The sequence below is a fragment of the Taudactylus pleione genome, unplaced genomic scaffold, assembly GCF_031769625.1.
Source record: "Taudactylus pleione unplaced genomic scaffold, aTauple2 ptg000329l, whole genome shotgun sequence".
Lineage (NCBI taxonomy): Eukaryota > Metazoa > Chordata > Amphibia > Anura > Myobatrachidae > Taudactylus > Taudactylus pleione.
The window spans coordinates 6,937,107-6,955,742 of record NW_028284730.1 but is presented as its reverse complement, the minus strand read 5'-3'; the positions used below and the strand labels follow the sequence as shown (position 1 = coordinate 6,955,742).

General features: G+C 45.4%; 1 protein-coding gene across 1 annotated transcript in view; it reads left to right on the top strand.

Annotated features, from left to right (window-relative positions):
* The window catches only part of LOC148509306 (zinc metalloproteinase-disintegrin-like protein H3), an 88,288-nt gene extending 70,955 nt beyond the window's left edge, over nt 1–17,333 (top strand). The window contains exons 20-25 of the mRNA XM_088443229.1: nt 858–942; nt 3,184–3,231; nt 4,033–4,074; nt 8,704–8,739; nt 8,843–9,043; nt 15,634–17,333. Coding sequence (XP_088299355.1) covers nt 858–942; nt 3,184–3,231; nt 4,033–4,074; nt 8,704–8,739; nt 8,843–9,043; nt 15,634–15,660 — 439 coding nt within the window. The 3' untranslated portion in view covers nt 15,661–17,333. The remainder of the gene's footprint in view (nt 1–857; nt 943–3,183; nt 3,232–4,032; nt 4,075–8,703; nt 8,740–8,842; nt 9,044–15,633) is intronic.
* Nucleotides 17,334–18,636: the final 1,303 nt, after the last annotated feature.

Below are 18,636 nucleotides of genomic sequence, written 5' to 3'. Positions count from 1 at the left end.
GATTATGGAGCCTATTCATATTTGATGTTAACATTGTTAAAATGTTGACAGGTGACATGTCAACATTCCCAGAATTTTGACATATGAATGCTGATATTGTCAGAATGTCCAATTTAGGGTTAGGCTGCGGGATGGGAGGGTTAGTGATAGGCACCAGGTGGAGGTTATTGCTATGTTGTGGGGGGGAGTTTTGGGTTAGGCATTAGGGGGGGGGAGGGTAGGGTTAGACTACAGGAGGGAGGTTAGGCGCTAGGGGAGAGGTTAGGGTTGGGCTACAGGGGGGAGGTTAGGATTAGGCTACAGGGGGAAGGTAAGGATTGGGCTACAGAGGGGGGGTTAGGCACTAGGAGAGGGTAAGTTGGGCTACAGGGAAGGAGGTTAGAGTTTGGCATTAGGGGGAGTTTAGGATTAGGCACTAGGGGTAGGTTAGGGATAGGCTGCAGGACAGGATGGTTAGGGTTAGACATTACTAGAGGGAGGGTCAGGGATAGGACCAGTGTACTCTCTGGAATGCTGCTTCATCAGATGACTCCGCTGGAAGTGACAGTCACATGATCACTGGGATCCGGAAGCAGCAGTGAAACTCCTGAAGCCGTCAGGAGCAGGTAAATCCCCACTGGGCCACCAGGGACAATATGCCCATATTTGACAGTTCATCAGTGTCTACATGATGAAAGTTGACCTGATGACCATGTCAGCATTCTAATGTTAATGTTATGAATGTCGACATATCATACCTATGATGAGAGAAAAGTAAACTATGGATATTTACTAGGTAATGGTAAAAGAGAGGATATATTGCATGCACATACTGTCATCTCATCAGTTTAGAATGACAATTATCTGTTCTGTTACAGGGGGACTCCAGCCACTGTATCTGGTGCTACAAACCCAGCATTCCTTGAGCAGGCGCGGAAGAAGTCTAACATTTCAACCCCAGAGGTAAGAGACCAACTTTACTCTGCAGAAACACCAACAAGTTCCCTATATTACCCAACCAGATAGGGAAGACTGGTATTATTATTATTATTATATAATTATTAACCTTTATTTCTATGGCGCCACAAGTGTTCCGCAGCGCCTTACAAAGTACATCGATAAGTGAACAAGAAACCAGTGACTTGCAGGACAATACAATGCAGGACAAGGACAAGATTTATATACATTGTTGCATTAGCAATCATAATACTCAAATGAACTTAAGCAACCAAATGTTAGGTGCCCTAGTGGGGAGTAAGGAGTAGATGAAAGTATAAATAAGGAGAAACACAAGAGGGTAGAGGGCCCTGCTCGTGAGAGCTCACATTTTAATGGGGCGGGGCAGACAAACAGGTGTGACATAGATGGGATAGACAGTGAGGAAGGAGCATGTAGCAGCAGGTTAGGATGTGTTGTATGCTGTAACCTCAAGATGACTCCATTGATGTTACAGCATACAACACAAGCCTCAACGTGATCTGGCATGGGCAGCTGTTATCCAGGGTGTACTGTACATAGATGGTAAAGACACTCACATACTGCACATCTAGGCAATAAGGGAACATAGCAGCTGTATTATAGGACATTATTTTTTTAAATTAGTGTTTTCCATGAATTTGATTAGATCCAAAATATACATGTTTGCTAATACAACATTGACTCGTGTGAGCTTCAGTTCAGAAAATACAGCAGTGCCTGGTTCCTGGAGGAATAATTTTTTTAGATAGGTTTCTCTGGTGCTTCGCAGTGTTAGAATTGTTTTGCCCACCCCTATACTTCATTCTTTGTTACCTGCATGGCGGCACAGTGGTTAGCGCTGATAGCTCACAGCGCCGGGGTCATGTGCTCTATTCCAACGAGGGTCCTGTGTGTGGAGTTTGTATGTTCACCCTGTGATCATGTGGGCCTTCTCCAGTTTCCTACTACAGTAAAAAAAAAAAAAAAAATACTGGTAGGTTAATTGGCTTCCGCTTATACCAAACGGGCTTTCATCTCTCCATAGTTTACTAGTAAATGCTACAATGTTTCTAACCTTCGTAACCATATTACAACAGCAGTAGGTCTGGTAGGTATTGTATTTGTATCCAGACACTAATATCAGAGTTCTGCTTTTGGTAGCAGCCAGGGACTCTCTCTCTGGGGTTACATCACATCAGAACCTTCTTTATCCAGGATGCCAACAAAACCATTGTCCACTCACTGATCTCTTGCATCTACTGCATTCTTCTCAATGGACTCCCCTGCTCATATCTTGCTCCTCTCCAATCTGTACTCAGCGCTGCAGCCAGACTTATCTTCCTCTCCCACCGCTCCACAGTTGCCTCCCCTATCTGCCAAGACCTGCACTCTCTCCTCTTCCCCTACAGAATCCTCTTCAAACTCCTAACCATCACATACAAGGCCCTCTCCAACTCCACAGCTCCCTACATCTCCAGCCTCATCTCCTTACACACTCCCTCCCACCCTCTTTGGTTGGCCAGTGACTGCCGCCTTACCTCCCCTCTGGTTAAAACATCTCACTCCAGAATTCAAGATTTCTCCCGTAGTGCCCCCCACCATAGGAAAGAACTACCTCGTTCCATCAGACTATTCCCCAGCCTGCCTTTCTTCATGTGGGCACTAGAAAACCCACCTGTTCATAAAAGCATATCGGTCCACTACTTAACCATGTCACCACATAGTCCACCTCACCGTCTTGCACTCTCTAATTCTCTAACCCTGCTCCTGCTCTTAGCTCCCCATACATTGGCTCACTCCTTATGTTTTCCATTTGTCTCCCTTCTTCCCTTTAGACTGTTGGCTTCATGAGCAGGACCCTCCTGCTCTCATTACCTATTTGTCTTGCACACTAGCTACACTCTACACCTCCTCCTTGGGCTCTGCCCCTGGACTCCACTCCTACAACTTAGACCCATTTTATGCACCCATGCCAATAGCTACAGGTTTCAGCTTACGCTGAATATTTTCATTGCGCCCCTTGCATCAGTGGTTGGGTTGAGAGTTGTAGTGCTAATTGTTACTTGTCCACTGTATTGTACTGTACTGTTTTACCCTGTACTGTCTTATTATTTTGCCCTCCGTATGGCGCTGCAGACCACGTGTGGCACCCTATAAATAGAGTTTCATAATAATAGTGTAAGCAAACTGAATAACTAGACATTTACATGTGTCTGTGAATAATGTTATTGTTTCTTTCATGAGCAGCAGACTTCCAGGAACTTGCTGCACCCGGTGCCAACTGTTTCGACAAATGTAAGTCTCCTTTTCTTTTCATTTGTGGACTGATATTAAAGAATGTTCTTATGGGCAATGGCATATTCACTGTGATACACTGCCCTTCTTACCAGAAGGAGGACATAACAACAGTGATCTATAGACTACCGTGAGCAATGCTTTCTCTACACTCACTGAACTTTCTCCTAGCACCAGATGCATGAAAATGAAAACTAGAAGTTATGTTCAGTGTCCATATAGACCAGATGGTTCTCAAATCCAACCCTCAAGTACTCTCAACAGGTCATGTTTTCAGGCTTTCTGTCTGTGGAAGCAGGTGGGATAATTACTGACCCAGTAAAATAGATTAACTCACCTGTGCATGATTAAAGATATTCTCAATACATGGCCTGTTGGGGGTACTAGAGTACTGGAGGCGAGAACCACTGGTACAGACAATATGATATAGAATAGACAATAGATCACTATTCTAAAATCCACTTAAACTGTCTTGACCTTCTACTGAAAGCCACAAAGGTCATCTTACCATAGGAAGATGTACAGATATCCTTGAGTACACACCAATCTAACTTCATTGTACTTTATGTGGAAAAAAAAAAAAGAATTATATTATATAAGTCAAGATATTAGTTAATTCTTACTAAAACATTCAATATTTTAGATAGCTTACAGAACACAATTCTGCTAATTGATAACCTCTGAATATAACCACTGTCAAGCAACAATCTTCCTATAACTAGTAAGAGCTCTCTAGGTCTATATGGTTTCCCCATTTGAAGCTGCTTCTCCTGATTAAGCTCTGTTTCTCCTCTCATACAGGCCGCAAGCCGAGACGGATATCATGGACCCCAATACACTTTGGTAAGGACACACTATTATTCTAAACCTGCTGCGCCACCCATCTTTGTCTTCTGATGTGAATTCTATGTATCATCCAGTTTCATTACAAGGAAGTAAAACGATAAAGGCAGAAAACAAGACCTAAGGAGTTTAAATTAGTGCAGTTATGTTGTCATTTTTCTATGTACTGAGATATCCAAAGGTATTGATATTTTAGTTTGTGCAACAATGTGCATTTGTTTGGATCTATGACCATTTTGTAGTAAATTGATAATAGAATCCTGAATAAATATTAATTTACACATTAATATGTATTTCCCACATAGCCCTTTGGTGCATCAACTGCTGATTGTACCAGTTTTATCCTATTTATTCAAAAGCTCTTGGGACACATGCAGTAATGTTTTGTTGTTCCTGATACACTCATTGTTTTAAATGTGTTAAGGTGCGTTCACACGGAACGATATATCGTTACGATATGAATGATAACTATATCGTTCAAAGATATATCGTTCCGTGTGTATGCAAAGAACAACCAACGATGCGCGCTCCCGCTGGACGATAACGATATCGTCCATCGGGCATGCATGCAGGCCAATCTGGATGACATCGTGCATTTTCCATAGAGGTTTGCGATCGTTGGTCGTTCATCATTAGTGATATCTTTGGTGTGTGGATGAACAATATCGTTCATCCAGCACACCAGGAATTTCAAGGGAGATCGTTCAGCGATATTGTTCGCTTAACAGATTGTCCCGTGTGTAGCCAGCATTATTTATACCAGGACTGCTGTGAAAAAATTACCAGTTTTGCCTCTCCACCCAGTGTGCAGGGTTCAATAGGAATCTCTGCTGGGGAATCATGGTGACCTCATAATTAGCGGTCACAATGGTATCTTCCTGCAGAGAGTAAAATTACAACCATGTCGGCATTGTGCTTTCAAAGTACTCACTTTTGACCTAGCGAGAGTTGACGGGATAACTGCACAGGGAGATGCCTGCTTGTATCTGACTGTAAAAAATAAACAAATAGTTAAATGTAAAAAAAAAATTACTTGAGGTACCCCTCCAAAATACAACCAGCCCCGGACTTTTCAAACCTAGTCCTAGTTGACTAAGTACAGGGAAAAAATTGCGTAGGATCTCCCTGTACTTAGTTCAACCAGCACTGGGCTATGGGAACCAGTCCTGGTTCTGGAATTACAGGGAAAAATTTGTGTAGGGTCTCCCTGTAATTCACAGAACCAGCCCTGGACCCTTTCTAGCAGGGGACTGATGCCACAGCCAGGGGAGCCCCATTACCGGGCCCCCCAGCCGCAGCATCAGCCCTGACCGCTAGTCAGCCCAGGCCAGGGATCCCTGTGAGTTGGAGACCCCTCCAATAAAAGGGTCTCCATCTCCAGGGCACCCCGAGCCTAGGCTATCTCCGCCACCCCTGGGCGGTGGGTGGCAGGTTGATTGTGTCAATGTAGTGTAAAAATAGAAGAAAAAAAGCATTGTCTTTACAGTAGAAATGCAGGTCCCAGCAAGCCTCCCCCGCATACTGGTACTTGGAGAACCACAAGTTCCAGTATTCGGGGCATTAAGGGCCCACTGGGACCTGTAGTTCACCTGTAAAGAAATGTTGAAATAAACACACACACCTTATAGAGTATAAGTTTAATACATACATACACATACATAAACACTCACACATACTCTCCTATATTACCTCGAGTGGTCCCCTTGTCCAGTAGGCATCCATGGTCTTCTTAATGGAGGGAGCCGTTCATTGGCTGAGAGGCGGGGGCTGACCTCTCTCAGCCAATGAACGCTCAGACACAGACCTTCAAAGGAGGAAGCCGCGACTGAGCGCTTAATTCGGGAAGTAATACCATCCTGGTTTGGATGGTTATTGCTTAGTGTGAGGGTCACGTTTTTCATTTTGTTATTGTAAGAAGACCATGGATGCCTACTGGACAAGGGGAACACTCGAGGTAATATAGGTGAGTATGTGTGAGTGTGTGTGTATGTATGTATGTATGTATGTATGTATTAAACTTATACTGTGTAATGTGTGTGTGTGTTTATTTCAACATTTCTTTACAGGTGCCCCACATGCTGGTACTTGTGGTTCTCCAAGTACCAGCATGCAGGGGAGACTTGCTGGGACCTGCAGTTCTACTGTAAAGACAATGTTTTTTTTTTTCGACTATTTTTACACTACATTAACACAATCAACCCGCCACCCACCGTCCAGGGGTGGCGGGGATAGCCCTGGGCTTTCAGCCTAGGATAGGGGTGCCCTGAAGAGGGAGACCCCTTTATTGGAGGGGTCTCCAACTCCCTAGGGATCCCTGGCCTGGGCTGATTAGCGGTCAGGGCTGATGCTGCGGCTGGGGGTCCCAGTGATAGGGCTCCCCTGGCTGTGGCATCTGTCCCCCGCTAGAGAGGGTCCAGGGCTGGTTCTGTGAATTGCAAGGAGACCCTACGCAAATTTTTACCTGTAATACCAGAACCAGGACTGGTTCCCATCGCCCAGTGCTGGTTGAACTAAGTACAGGGATACCCTAGGCAATTTTTTCCCTGTACTTAGTCAACCAAGACTGGGTTTGAACAGTCCGGGGCTGGTTGTGTTTTGGGGGTGGACCTGACGTAATATTTTTTTTACATTTAACTCTTTATTTGCTTTTTACAGTCAGATACATACAGGCATCTCACTGATGTCTGCATGTATCTGTGTCAATCCAACCTGATCATGCTCAAATCGAAAGCATGAAGCAGATCTATTCATTTGGTGATTTGAAGTTCGATTTGAAGTCCGATTTTGAGGTCTATTTCAAATCGAATGATAGTAAATAAGGGTTTTGTGTGTTTGGCTAAAGCACTCGCTCCGGGACTCACTACAAAAGGGGCGGCTGCCGTTTGTGGGCGGCCCCACTGACATCACCAGTGATGTCAGTGGGAGAGCTTCCGGCTCTATTTGAGCCAGAAGCTCTCTGGGGCTTGCGGCCATGAGACTCTACCACAAGGGTCTCGTTGCAAGCCCGATGGTCGCGATGGTCTTGACCATCGCAACAATCATCATGGCCGCTCGCTAAAGCTGTGGGTGGTCACCCACTGCTAGAAGGCCGCTCCTAAAAAAACTAGCACCCACCCTGATTCAGAGCGAGCGCTCGCTTTTTGCGAGCGCCTCTGAATCAGGCCCTGTATCCTCTGCCATATGCAGAACCATACTTACCTTGAGTTGTGTCTGTCTCTGCATAGGCAGATATGCACCTTTTTTAGGACAAGTTGAGGCACTAAGAGCCCTTATAGCAGGTACCAATGATTCTGAAATTCGTACAGTAACAGGCATATAAGAGTGTTTTATTCGCTCTGCATGAGCGGCATTTACATAAACATGCCTTACCTGTACTCTGTCTAAGTTAGAATGTCACTTTCCTCCCTGTCCCACCTCAGCAGGAACAGAAAGGTCTAAGTGGTATAATGGCGCAAGTCTACATATGTGTGCATTCATTCCTAAGCATACATCCAGCAAATTCACACAAGATATACTGTGGTGCAGGGGCCCATGGCCGCCTGCATCCGACAGCGCCGCTGCCCACCGACCTGGTCCCCATTACCTAAATGTTTGGAGCTGGAGCGGGCCCGCTTCGGCCGCTCCGTCTCCAACATGAGAGATACCCACCGCGGCCCCGCCCCTTGATCCAGCAGCCCGGCCCCTTGTTATGACACGGCACGCGTGACAGCATGACGTCACGTGCGCCTTGTCATAATAAGGGGCCGGGCTGCTGGAGTAAGAAGATCGAGAGGAGCCGCGGATCAAGAGGAAGAAATAAGGTAAGTGGCGGTGGTATGGAGGGGGGGAGGGTGAAAGAGGCTGACTGGCGCTGGGGGGGGCAGGCTGGCACACACGCTGTCACTGGGGGGGGGAGATGAAGAGGCTGACACACGCTGGCGCTGGGGGGGGACAGGCTGGCACACACGCTGGCACTGGGGGGGGGAGATGAAGAGGCTGACACACGCTGGCGCTGGGGGGGGACAGGCTGGCGCTGGGGGGGGATGAAGAGGCTGACACATGCTGGCGCTGGGGGGGGACAGGCTGGCACTGGGGGGGGGGAGATGAAGAGGCTGACACACGCTGGCGCTGGGGGGGGACAGGCTGGCGCTGGGGGGGGATGAAGAGGCTGACACACACACTGGGGCTGGGGGGAAAGAGCTGACACTCGCTGGGGCTGGGGGGGAAAGAGGCTGACACGCTGGGGTTGGAAGGAACACACGCTGGCGGGAAGAACGAGGCAGAGACATGCTGGGGATGGAGGGAGAATGAGGCTGACACACTCGGGCTGGACAGACTGAATTTACTGACTGGGGGGTGGTGAGAAAACAAGGCTGGGCAGCAGGACAGACACTGTATTTAATTACTGGGGAGGGGTGAGGGGTGGTAAAAAAATGTTGGGGTGCCAGGAATGGGTGGGGGGGTGGTGGGGGCCCAAAGCCTATTCTTGCACCTGGGCCCACCACTCTCTAGTTCCGCCACTGGACTGGCCTTATACTTCCTCTGCATCAGCACTATAGTATATCAGTGACATGGGCTGCTGCGACTGACAGAAGGGAAATGTGAACCATTACTGAGCTTTCTTTACATATTTCTTTTTTCTGTTAACAGACTACAACATCAATTGAACTCAATAAAAAATCCCCGGTAAGAGACAAATATACTTAGCTTCAGGTGTGTGAGTGGATATTGGTGTGACTGTGTAATGCAGTGTATACAATGGATTAGTAATGTCATTGCTTTCTTTTAGTCATTTCAGAGGCCGTCAAATGCTCCTCCCCCAGTACCCACTAGCAAACCAGCTCTGCCCAATCCTCCACCCGATGTACCTGCCAACAAACCAGCTCTGCCCAATCCTCCACCCGATGTACCTGCCAACAAACCAGCTCTTCCCAATCCTCCACCAAAGGTACCTGCCAACAAACCAGCTCTTCCCAATCCTCCACCAAAGGTACGTTAAATTTTTTTTCCTGGATAACCGTTTAATGTTGATGAATGCACTTAGGGACTCGGTTAGAGTTGGGAGTGAATGCAGATGAGGCTGCAGATTTACCTCCAGATAAACAATACTGCAAAGTAAGAGGTACAAATGCAAAAAAATGTTCTGCATGTGGGGAACATACATTCTGCTTTTGCATGTTCTACACAAATATTGAGCACAAGGGCGTATGTAGGGGTCAATCCTCCCCCAGACACAACATTTCTATCCAAATTTTTTTTTAAATTTCATTATTTGCTAATAAGCCCCAAGTTGGCGATTAGCAGCATTATATATGCTGTATGTATATATATATATACGGAGTGCAGATATGATATGACCAGCTTTGAATGGGCCCCACTTCCCCATGGTAGAGGGTGGGGCACTAATTCAGGGTGGCTGGATGCTCTCCCCCAGCAAGTGGCAACCCTAGGCATATTTGTAATGGGAGCAGGGTGTGCCATAGGTGTATTTGTAATGGGTGCAGGGTGTGCAATAGGCGTATTTGTAATGGGTGCAGGGTGTGCCATAGGTGTATTTGTAATGGGTGCAGGGTGTGCAATAGGTGTATTTGTAATGGGTGCAGGGTGTGCCATAGGTGTATTTGTAATGGGTGCAGGGTGTGCCATAGGCGTATTTGTAATGGGTGCAGGGTGTGCAATAGGCGTATTTGTAATGGGTGCAGGGTGTGCCATAGGTGTATTTGTAATGGGTGCAGGGTGTGCAATAGGTGTATTTGTAATGGGTGCAGGGTGTGCCATAGGTGTATTTGTAATATGTGCAGGGTGTGCCATAGGTATATTTGTAATGGGTGCAGGGTGTGCCATAGGTGTATTTGTAATGGGTGCAGGGTGTGCCATAGGTGTATTTGTAATGGGTGCAGGGTGTGCCATAGGTGTATTTGTAATGGGTGCAGGGTGTACCATAGGTGTATTTGTAATGGGTGCAGGGTGTGCCATAGGTGTATTTGTAATGGGTGCAGGGTGTGCACTGCACACGAGGCCCTGCACCACAACCTGCACTCACAGTATACTTACCTTACCTTTCCGGTAAGATGCGGTGAGACTGGGTGGAGCCCACTGTTCAGAGGAGAGGGCCCGGCCACACACGGCCTTCTCGGCCATGAATACATGCCTGAGTGCGTCCATGTTTAGCACTCACCTCTCTGGAGTCCTACGTCGGAGGCACTACATAAATCACCAGGAAAATGTCCAATACCAGCCCTATCCCCGGCCTAGCCAGTCCTATCTTCCACCATCTTCAAAACGGATTCTCTACTTTTCATCTCCAGCCCAGCTTGTTATACTGCACCTCTTGGTACACAGCAGGCAATCCTCTTCCTGGCTCTTATCACCTGGGTGATGGATTGGGAACTTATATTTCCAGGACTGCCTGCTGGAGGCGGCTCCATAATGCCTATTGTTAAGTGCATTTTGCAATTTCAAGTTCTATGCTAACCGGATCCAGTGGAGTCTGGTCGTGCCTTTGGATGCATTGTCCAAGTGCCTACAGTGGTAAGAGCCAGTAAGTAGCGCAAATTTGAAATAGACAGCACTCGGCCCAGTCTTTTCTAGAATAGTCTCATCAGGGATATTTTACATTTTACAGTACATATACAGAATCGCCAAATACTGTACATATGAGGGGGATACATGATTTTGCTGTCTGCAGGGTACACCAGTAGAATTATTTAAACAAACTGTTACCCATATCTTTTTGACCTTAGGAATAACTGTGGAACAGAGTCAAAAGTGTCCTGGTCATAGTCTACTTGGAAAATGAGTTGCAGCAATTGTGGAGCATGTTGAGCACTTGATTCACCACACATACTTTCAGATAATGTCATAATATCATTTAATAAAAGAAAACTAAATGTGCACTAAAAAACCACTTTCAGTTTACAGTCCACCCAGCTCACTTCAAGGTGCACGGATCCTTTCCAGTCTTTGGGGATGCATCTCTGTCTCATTTAGCCAGCATAGAGACGCCCACTACCCCTATCTCACATCCGTAATACCTTGCAGTGCTGCCTATACATCGGGAACATCAGACCCTCATGCACAATTACAGCAGGTCTGACCTTACTCGGAAATTGCTAACCTCGTCGCACGCAGTGAGTACACAAGCTGTGTATGCTGTCGCAGTGGCTAATTTATACAAGCCCATGCAATTGTGTTTAAAAGGACAGGCACGCCTGCGTTTCTCCAACCACCCCCCCATCACCACCCCCAAATGCTGACTACCTGTCACTCACTCTGCTATGGCTTTCCGTAGTCTGCATTATCACAAAGCTGCTGTTGTGCACTACTGTGCATGCGCAGTACGCAACAATCGTCTGTCGGCATACGCTGTTGTGATCTGTGCTGAATCAGGCCTACTGTATACTCTACCAGTATAAAGCAATATACTAAAGTATGTTCTTGTACAAGTTCTTTGTGAAATAATATTAGGCTGCGGCAAGTGCCACCTTACCGGTGCTTCTATCAGGAGTCAGGACTGAGAGGGAGGAGCTGCAGCAGCAGTGCAAGCTATGGTGGCCCATGGGGGGAGGCGTCTGTTATCAGCCAGCAGCCACAATGCACGCTCTGGGAGTCTGGGGAAGTGGCTGTTATCGGCCGCACTACCAAGGCTGCCATCAGAAATTGTGGGGCTCGGTAAATTGTGGTCCATCCCCCGGACCTTAATGGGGGTATAGAGTGCAGGGAAGGATAGACATGGTGGGTACATGGCTAGGAAAGCTGGACTGGGAGGGCACAGGGCAGGCTGGGCTGGGGTGGTGGCATGGAAGGCTGGTTCTTAATGGGGAACAGGGAAAGTTGGCTGGACTGGGGGGGGGGTGGCAGGGATGTGGTAGGCTGGACTGGGGGGGGTCAGGGCTGGGAAGGCTGGCTTGAATAGGGGGGAGGCAGAGGCAGGAAAGACTGTCTGGACTGGGGAGGGGGAGTCAGGGCAGGGAAAGCTGGCTGGAGTAGAGGGGAGGCAGAGGCAAGAAAGGCTGGATGGAAAGGGGGGGGGGCAGGGAGGCTATCTGCAATAGGTGGAGGGGCATAGAGCCCCCCGTTTCTTCTGAAGGCCTGGAGAGAATCGGGGACCCGGGTGGGAGAGGTCCAGTCAGCCCTGTCTGCATGTCAAATATTAAGCCGGCCGCTAGCCAACCACACCTCGCGGTCTGGCAGCCAATCAGGAGTGGCCTCTTCTGATTGTCTGCCGTTCCGTGAGCTGTGATTGGCTCACGGTCAGCGCCATATTTGACATCCCGATGGCGGCGAAGTTTCTTACTGACTTGCGGTGGTGATATGCTCAAACCCGTTCCCCCCCCCCCCGCTCTCTCCGGGACCGGCAGTCCAGACGGCTACACTGCGTTGGGCCGGAGAGTGGCAGCTGTTACCGGCCACGGCAGTGTGGACAGCACATATGAGAGACGGCCCTGGGCATGCGACGGGCACCGGTGGGGGGAAGGCACGGCTGGGTGGGTGGCGCCACACTGCCCGGCATTTACAGTGAATGCTCACAGGCTGTCAAAGGAGCACAGCCATCCGCAGTTATGTTTGTGCGGCTGGCTTTAGGGGCTGTCCTCCTGAGACAGTCTGTGAGCAGTGTGTGTCGCTGACTGACAGTAGCGGACGCAGGCACTCCCCCTGTCCCTGCAAGTTGAAATAACTAAATAAATTGTTCAGTGCTGGAAGTGCCAGTATGCCATACCGTTGCATACCGCCACATTCGAGCACTGTATAGGACGATATATCAAAGTTCTCAATTTTTCCCCGATGAACTGAATTTCTTATGGCAGCATAGTACATACATGTTATTTTCTGGCAGGAACATGGGCTCCGATACAACATGAACGGCCATTACCAGAAAATCTCTATATAGGTTACAATGGCTAACACCGTCAAGAGATAACATTCAGTATCGGGACCCAAGCTGTGAAAGTCATTGCTGCTCCTGTTCATACATTCAGGGGAAACATAACTGATGCATAGATCTTCAGAATACAGCAGCTTTAGGATAAGTTTACAGAAAACGATGTAGTTTATAAAACTTCGCCTTATGCTGGCCATACACGCTGCAATTATCGGGACGATCCGCCCGATATCGGCGGATCACCGCGATAATTGTAGCGTGGGGGGGGCGACCGATGGTTAAATATTGCTCGGTCGGGCATGCTGGATTGTCCAGCATGCCCGTCCGATGCGATATTTACCCGGTAACTGTCGGCCGCATCGGGCAGTGTATGCCCAGCGCGGTCGACAGACAGACATTTTCTGTGTTACTTCCTACGGAAGGAACAGGGAAATGTCTCCTCCCCCGGGGGCGGAGCGCGGATGTCGGGCTATACACTGTGAGATTTCTCTCACAGTGTATGCCGCGGACATCTGCGGCTGGCAGCCGGCCAGATAAAATGTCTGTCGGTCTGACAGACATTTTATCTTGCCGTGTATGCCCAGCATTAGTGACAGGCAATCAATGTTGTGATAAAGTGAGTTTCGCTGATCATTTTGATTTTTAAAATACATTTCATGGACAGTAGAGGGCGCTCCTCGTTGCTGATATTTGCACACTGCTTTTATATTTTGTACTTTTTCATTAAGTAAAACAAATCCCCATTTCAACCTCAACTAGATTTCCAACTACACTAAATACAATTTGACCATACCCCATTTATAAGCATGAGACGAGCATAACAATTTTTAACACAATAATGGGACTATTATTTGATACCAAATTGAAATCCGCGTCTTTTTATTTTTTAGGTTTTTTTCTTTTATTTTTTGTAACTGACACAACATTTTTTTGGAGCGAGCTTGAACTAAAACATTTTGAAATGCATTTAAATGTTGGATGTATCATTGGACAACGGCACCCTCTCATAGCATCTTCTAGCGTCTCTTTAAAAAGTAAAATGATGCGCTAAACATGATAATCAGTAGGTGCCACTTCTTAAAAAGAATTACTGACAGTAATGTAATGCTCATCCCTTCTCGTAATCATTGCATGTTACATCTGTTAGTCGACACACATCACCTCTTGCAGTCACTGTGTCACTAAGTTCTTATAGTCCCATGTGCATCACTTCTCATAGTTATCACTTTTAGCAACATAAAAATATAATGTAGGGGATATTTATCAAAGTTTGGAGACAGATAAAGTACCAACCAATCCGCTCCAAGCTGTCATTTTACAGGCTGTGGGGTCTATTTACTAAGCAGTGTTAGGAGACAGAGTGAAAAGTGATAAGAATGTGATAAGGTGCCAGCCAATCAGCTCCCAACTGCCATCTCACAGGCCGTAGGCAGCGCATGTGCAGTGGGGGACCATCGACCCGCTTGCGAGCGGGTCTGAATCAGGCCCTCTGTCTCCTAACACTGCTTAGTAAATAGACCCCTGTGCTTGAAAAGTGACAGGAACTGATTGGTTGATACTTTTATCTCCACTTTACCTTTTTCCAAGCTTTGATAAGTCTCCCCCATGGTTTTGATTCAGAACTGATCTTTTGGATATGAAAAATTATATCCTGAAATGAATGCTCTGTGCTGAATCAGTGGGAGACGTTTATAAAGTGTGGAGCTTTGGAATTGTACATATTCTTAATGAGAGAGTGACTGGGGGATTTTACATACTGTAACTGTATGTGTCACCAGTGCATCAGAGCACAAAGTAGTGGGGTGAATACCTGTATCACGGGACTACAGGAAATTAGCACAGTTTATATATTGTTCCTAAGCTATAGTTGCTGACTCTTGAATTTGGGCATGTACTCCTGGTACTCGGGAGAGTAAGCAATTGTCCCACATACTTCCCACCTCTCCGATGAAGTGAGTGTTTTGCATGAATCACGTCATCACAAACCCTCCCTCTGTGATGCAATTCTGGGGGGGAAAGGGGCTGTGATGACGCGTTTCGTAGCTCCTGCCCATCCTTTGTCTGCCATATGTAATAGCAACAAATATGACAAGTCTATTCCTACCACAGGTCAGACCTGTAACAGGCAAGGTGTCCTTTATTATAATAATTATTATTGTTGATATAATTTATTATTATACTTAATTTTTTTTTTTTTTAGTAAACGTTGCTTGTTTTGTTTTTTAATTATTATTGTTGATATAATTTATTTATTATACTTATTTTTTTTTTAAGTCTTGTTCCTTGTTTTGTTTTTTAATGTACTTTGCTACTGTATAGGTTTTGTAAACAACCCCACTTCTTCCTGCATTTCATTATGAGCACACATAACATTACATACATACAGCAGGGCCGTCTTGATATCTGCCAGGGCCCGATACTGGAGTGGCTTGGCCGCTCCCAGTTGCAAATGTTGTGGTTCTCTTTACATGTTGCATGTAGTAGGGACACATCTTGGACATGTGGTTACAATTCCCTGGAGGGCTTAGGGTCTTTAGGTGAAGGAGGGTCCCTTGGCTAGTCTTTACACCATACACCAAAACCTGCCCCATAACCCCTGTATACAGTACATACAGTTTATTCCGCAGTTTGTTTTTTCCTGTTGAGTCCAAAGGCATTATTCACGTTGTCCTAATGTTTAATTCCTGTTCTAATTTCAGGCATTGAAACCCCCTATGAAAAGTTAATATGGATAACATATGCGAAACGCGTGTGGTGATGCTTTATTTGAGGACAGTATTGTGTTGTATGTTCTGTTTATTAGTCCTGTCTGAACTGAGAAACAACCCAGAAGTCAAGAGACCGAGTGGAGTCATTGCAGCATTGCCACAAAAAACTGTAGATTCCAGCTCTTTGAGGATTGTAAATATTTTAGTCTCCTTTTACCTATGATCATTCATTACGGTCAAGACAATGTTCTGTGTGAACCAGGGTTTGGAAATCTTTGGCTCTTCAGGAGTTTCATACAATACCCTACATTGTCTTTTTTTTTTTTTAAATACAATGTAAATATTTTACTGCAAAGAGACAGATTTATGTACTATGTTAAAGAAAAAAAAATGCTTTCTAAAAAAAACTGATTTTTTTAATGTGTTTTGCCAATGCATTTCATCTCAGGACACTTACAAAATAAATTGAATACTATACATGTAAATGGCGCTGCTATGTCAAGGGGAAGTTGGTGTTATCTGGTGGGAATAAATCGCATTTTTTAATATTGGCAAAACAGATAAAAACTTAAGTACTGTATGTAAAATATGTCCCTTACTATCACAAAATATGCATAATTGTTTTTTTTTTTTTTTTTTAAATGCTGAGATTGCACAATGCTTAGGGCTCCTATTGGTCAATGCTTATTTTCTCATAATTCAGACTCTGATGCTCACACTGTAACAGAACAGCTGATTACACTGTCCTATAGCTGTTTTACATTATTTGGAATCCAAATGTAAGCACTTGGATGACTTTATAACTGAAGTAAACTTCAGGTAAGATGGGAATCCTGATTTTTCATTTCATGGCCATGGGGAGTCCTAATAATGCACACAGCCTGGCAACATTTTTAAAAGTAACAGTTTGGAACCAATAATTCAGATGTGATATCTGCGGAAACAAATAATAAATAGGGCAACATTCTGTTAGGCAGTTGATCAGGCAATGTGTTCCTCTAACACCAAAATTATTTATTTCATATTGTATTTAAATCCATGGCCCCATAAATGGCAATCCTATAAATGATTTAAAATATTTTTGCTAGGATGCTGGTTCAGTTTACAGTATTCATTATACTTACAGGATATACACTACATTTTAACGTCACAATGACAACTTAAAATTAGGTATCCTACACTGTGTCCCTTCTGTCAAGACCCCAATACAGCTCGTTGCTCTTATTGTGACGCTGGGGCTAATTTATTCTGCAACTTTTGCTGTGGGACTTGAAGCGGCAATTTCTTTTAAAAGGCAAACCTAACCTTGTATTTCCTTCGAAATAATTACCCCTTTAAATCTCATGGAACAATCGTCGACAAATCTGCACTTTTGTCAAATCGGAACCTATTCCATTAGTCCCAGTGTGTCCTACTGTATCATTAGAAGTACTTTGTTACAGTGATAGGGGTGATTGTTTTTACAGATATCTTATGATATTTTACAAGCACAAAACTACTGGTTGCATTTTTTCATAGTTTCTATTGAATTTCAAACTTCCCTTTTAAGCAGATTTGAAAATGTAGATGTCATTATAAATGCACAACTGCTTTATTTTTTTAATAAGATGACAATATGTAATAAATGGTATATGCCATAACCAGTGTATTTTTTCTTATTTTTGTAAAGATGGCACAAGTAGAAGTTAAAATTGGTCTTATATTATAATAAAAAAATCAGAAAACCATATGAGAATCTGTTTATTGCACACACATGCAATTAGGGCCGACTGGAACTTCAGGCTGTTCTGTGGATGAAAATAATAACACTACTCAACAGCCATTTAGAATCTGACATAATATATATCAATTTCCATTGAAATTTGTGCGTAAAATCCAAATATACTATCAGAAATTTGATATCCTGTACGGAGATATTTTGAAAAAATTTAATTTGAAAATGAAAGTATTTAATCACAGTAAGCAGAGCCGTAACTAGACTTTTTGGTGCCCTGTGCCAGAAAGCATTGGCGCCCCCCTCATTTTTCAAATGGACATGATGCACCCAAAAAAGGGGAATTGCCTCATGGGGAAGGGCCAGGGAAGAGATAGGAGAGGCCAGGACATGGTGGGGATGAAATAAGAGGAAACTACAAGTGAGAATTATAATAAACAGAAATTTAACAGGCCCAAACAGAGTCCCCTGACCTGTGGTGCCCTGTGCCATGGCACCGGCCGCACTACCCTAGCTACGGCCCTGATTCTGACAATGGAGCATCGCTACCAAGGTCGCTGAGACCCTGCAATGATGGGGGGGCTACTGTTGGTTCCTTCTTAGAGAAACAAATGAGACAATGTACAAACGGAAAGCGACTTTACATTTTATCTTTTATAAACAATTACATTACGGCCACCGTATATACTCGAGTATAAGTCGACCCGAATATAAGCCGAGGTACCTAATTTTACCACAAAAAACTGGGAAAACTTATTGACTCGAGTATAAGCCTAGGGTGGGAAATGCAGCAGCTACTGGTAGTAATCCCTCCCCTGGTACTGCCCCCAGTAGTAATATTCCCCCTCTGGTAGTGCCCCCAGTAGTAATACCCCCCTGGTAGTGCCCCCAGTAGTAATACCCACCCTGGTAGTGCCCCCAGTAGCAATATCCCCCCCTGGTAGTGCCCCCAGTATTAATCCCCCACCTGGTACTGCCCCAGTAGTAATACCCCCCCTGGTACTGCCCCCAGTAGTAATATTCCCCCTCTGGTAGTGCCCCCAGTAGTAATACCCCCCCAGTAGTTCCCCCAGTAGTAATACCCCCCCTGGTAGAGCCCCCAGTAGTAATACCCCCCCTGGTAGTGCCCCCAGTAGCAATATCCCCCCCTGGTAGTGCCCAAGTATTAATACCACCCCTGGTAGTGCCCACAGTAGTAATGCCCCCCCCCCTGGTACTGACCCCAGTAGTAGCCCCCCAGTAGAGAGAGATGTAATTAAAAAAAAAAAAAAAAACACCTG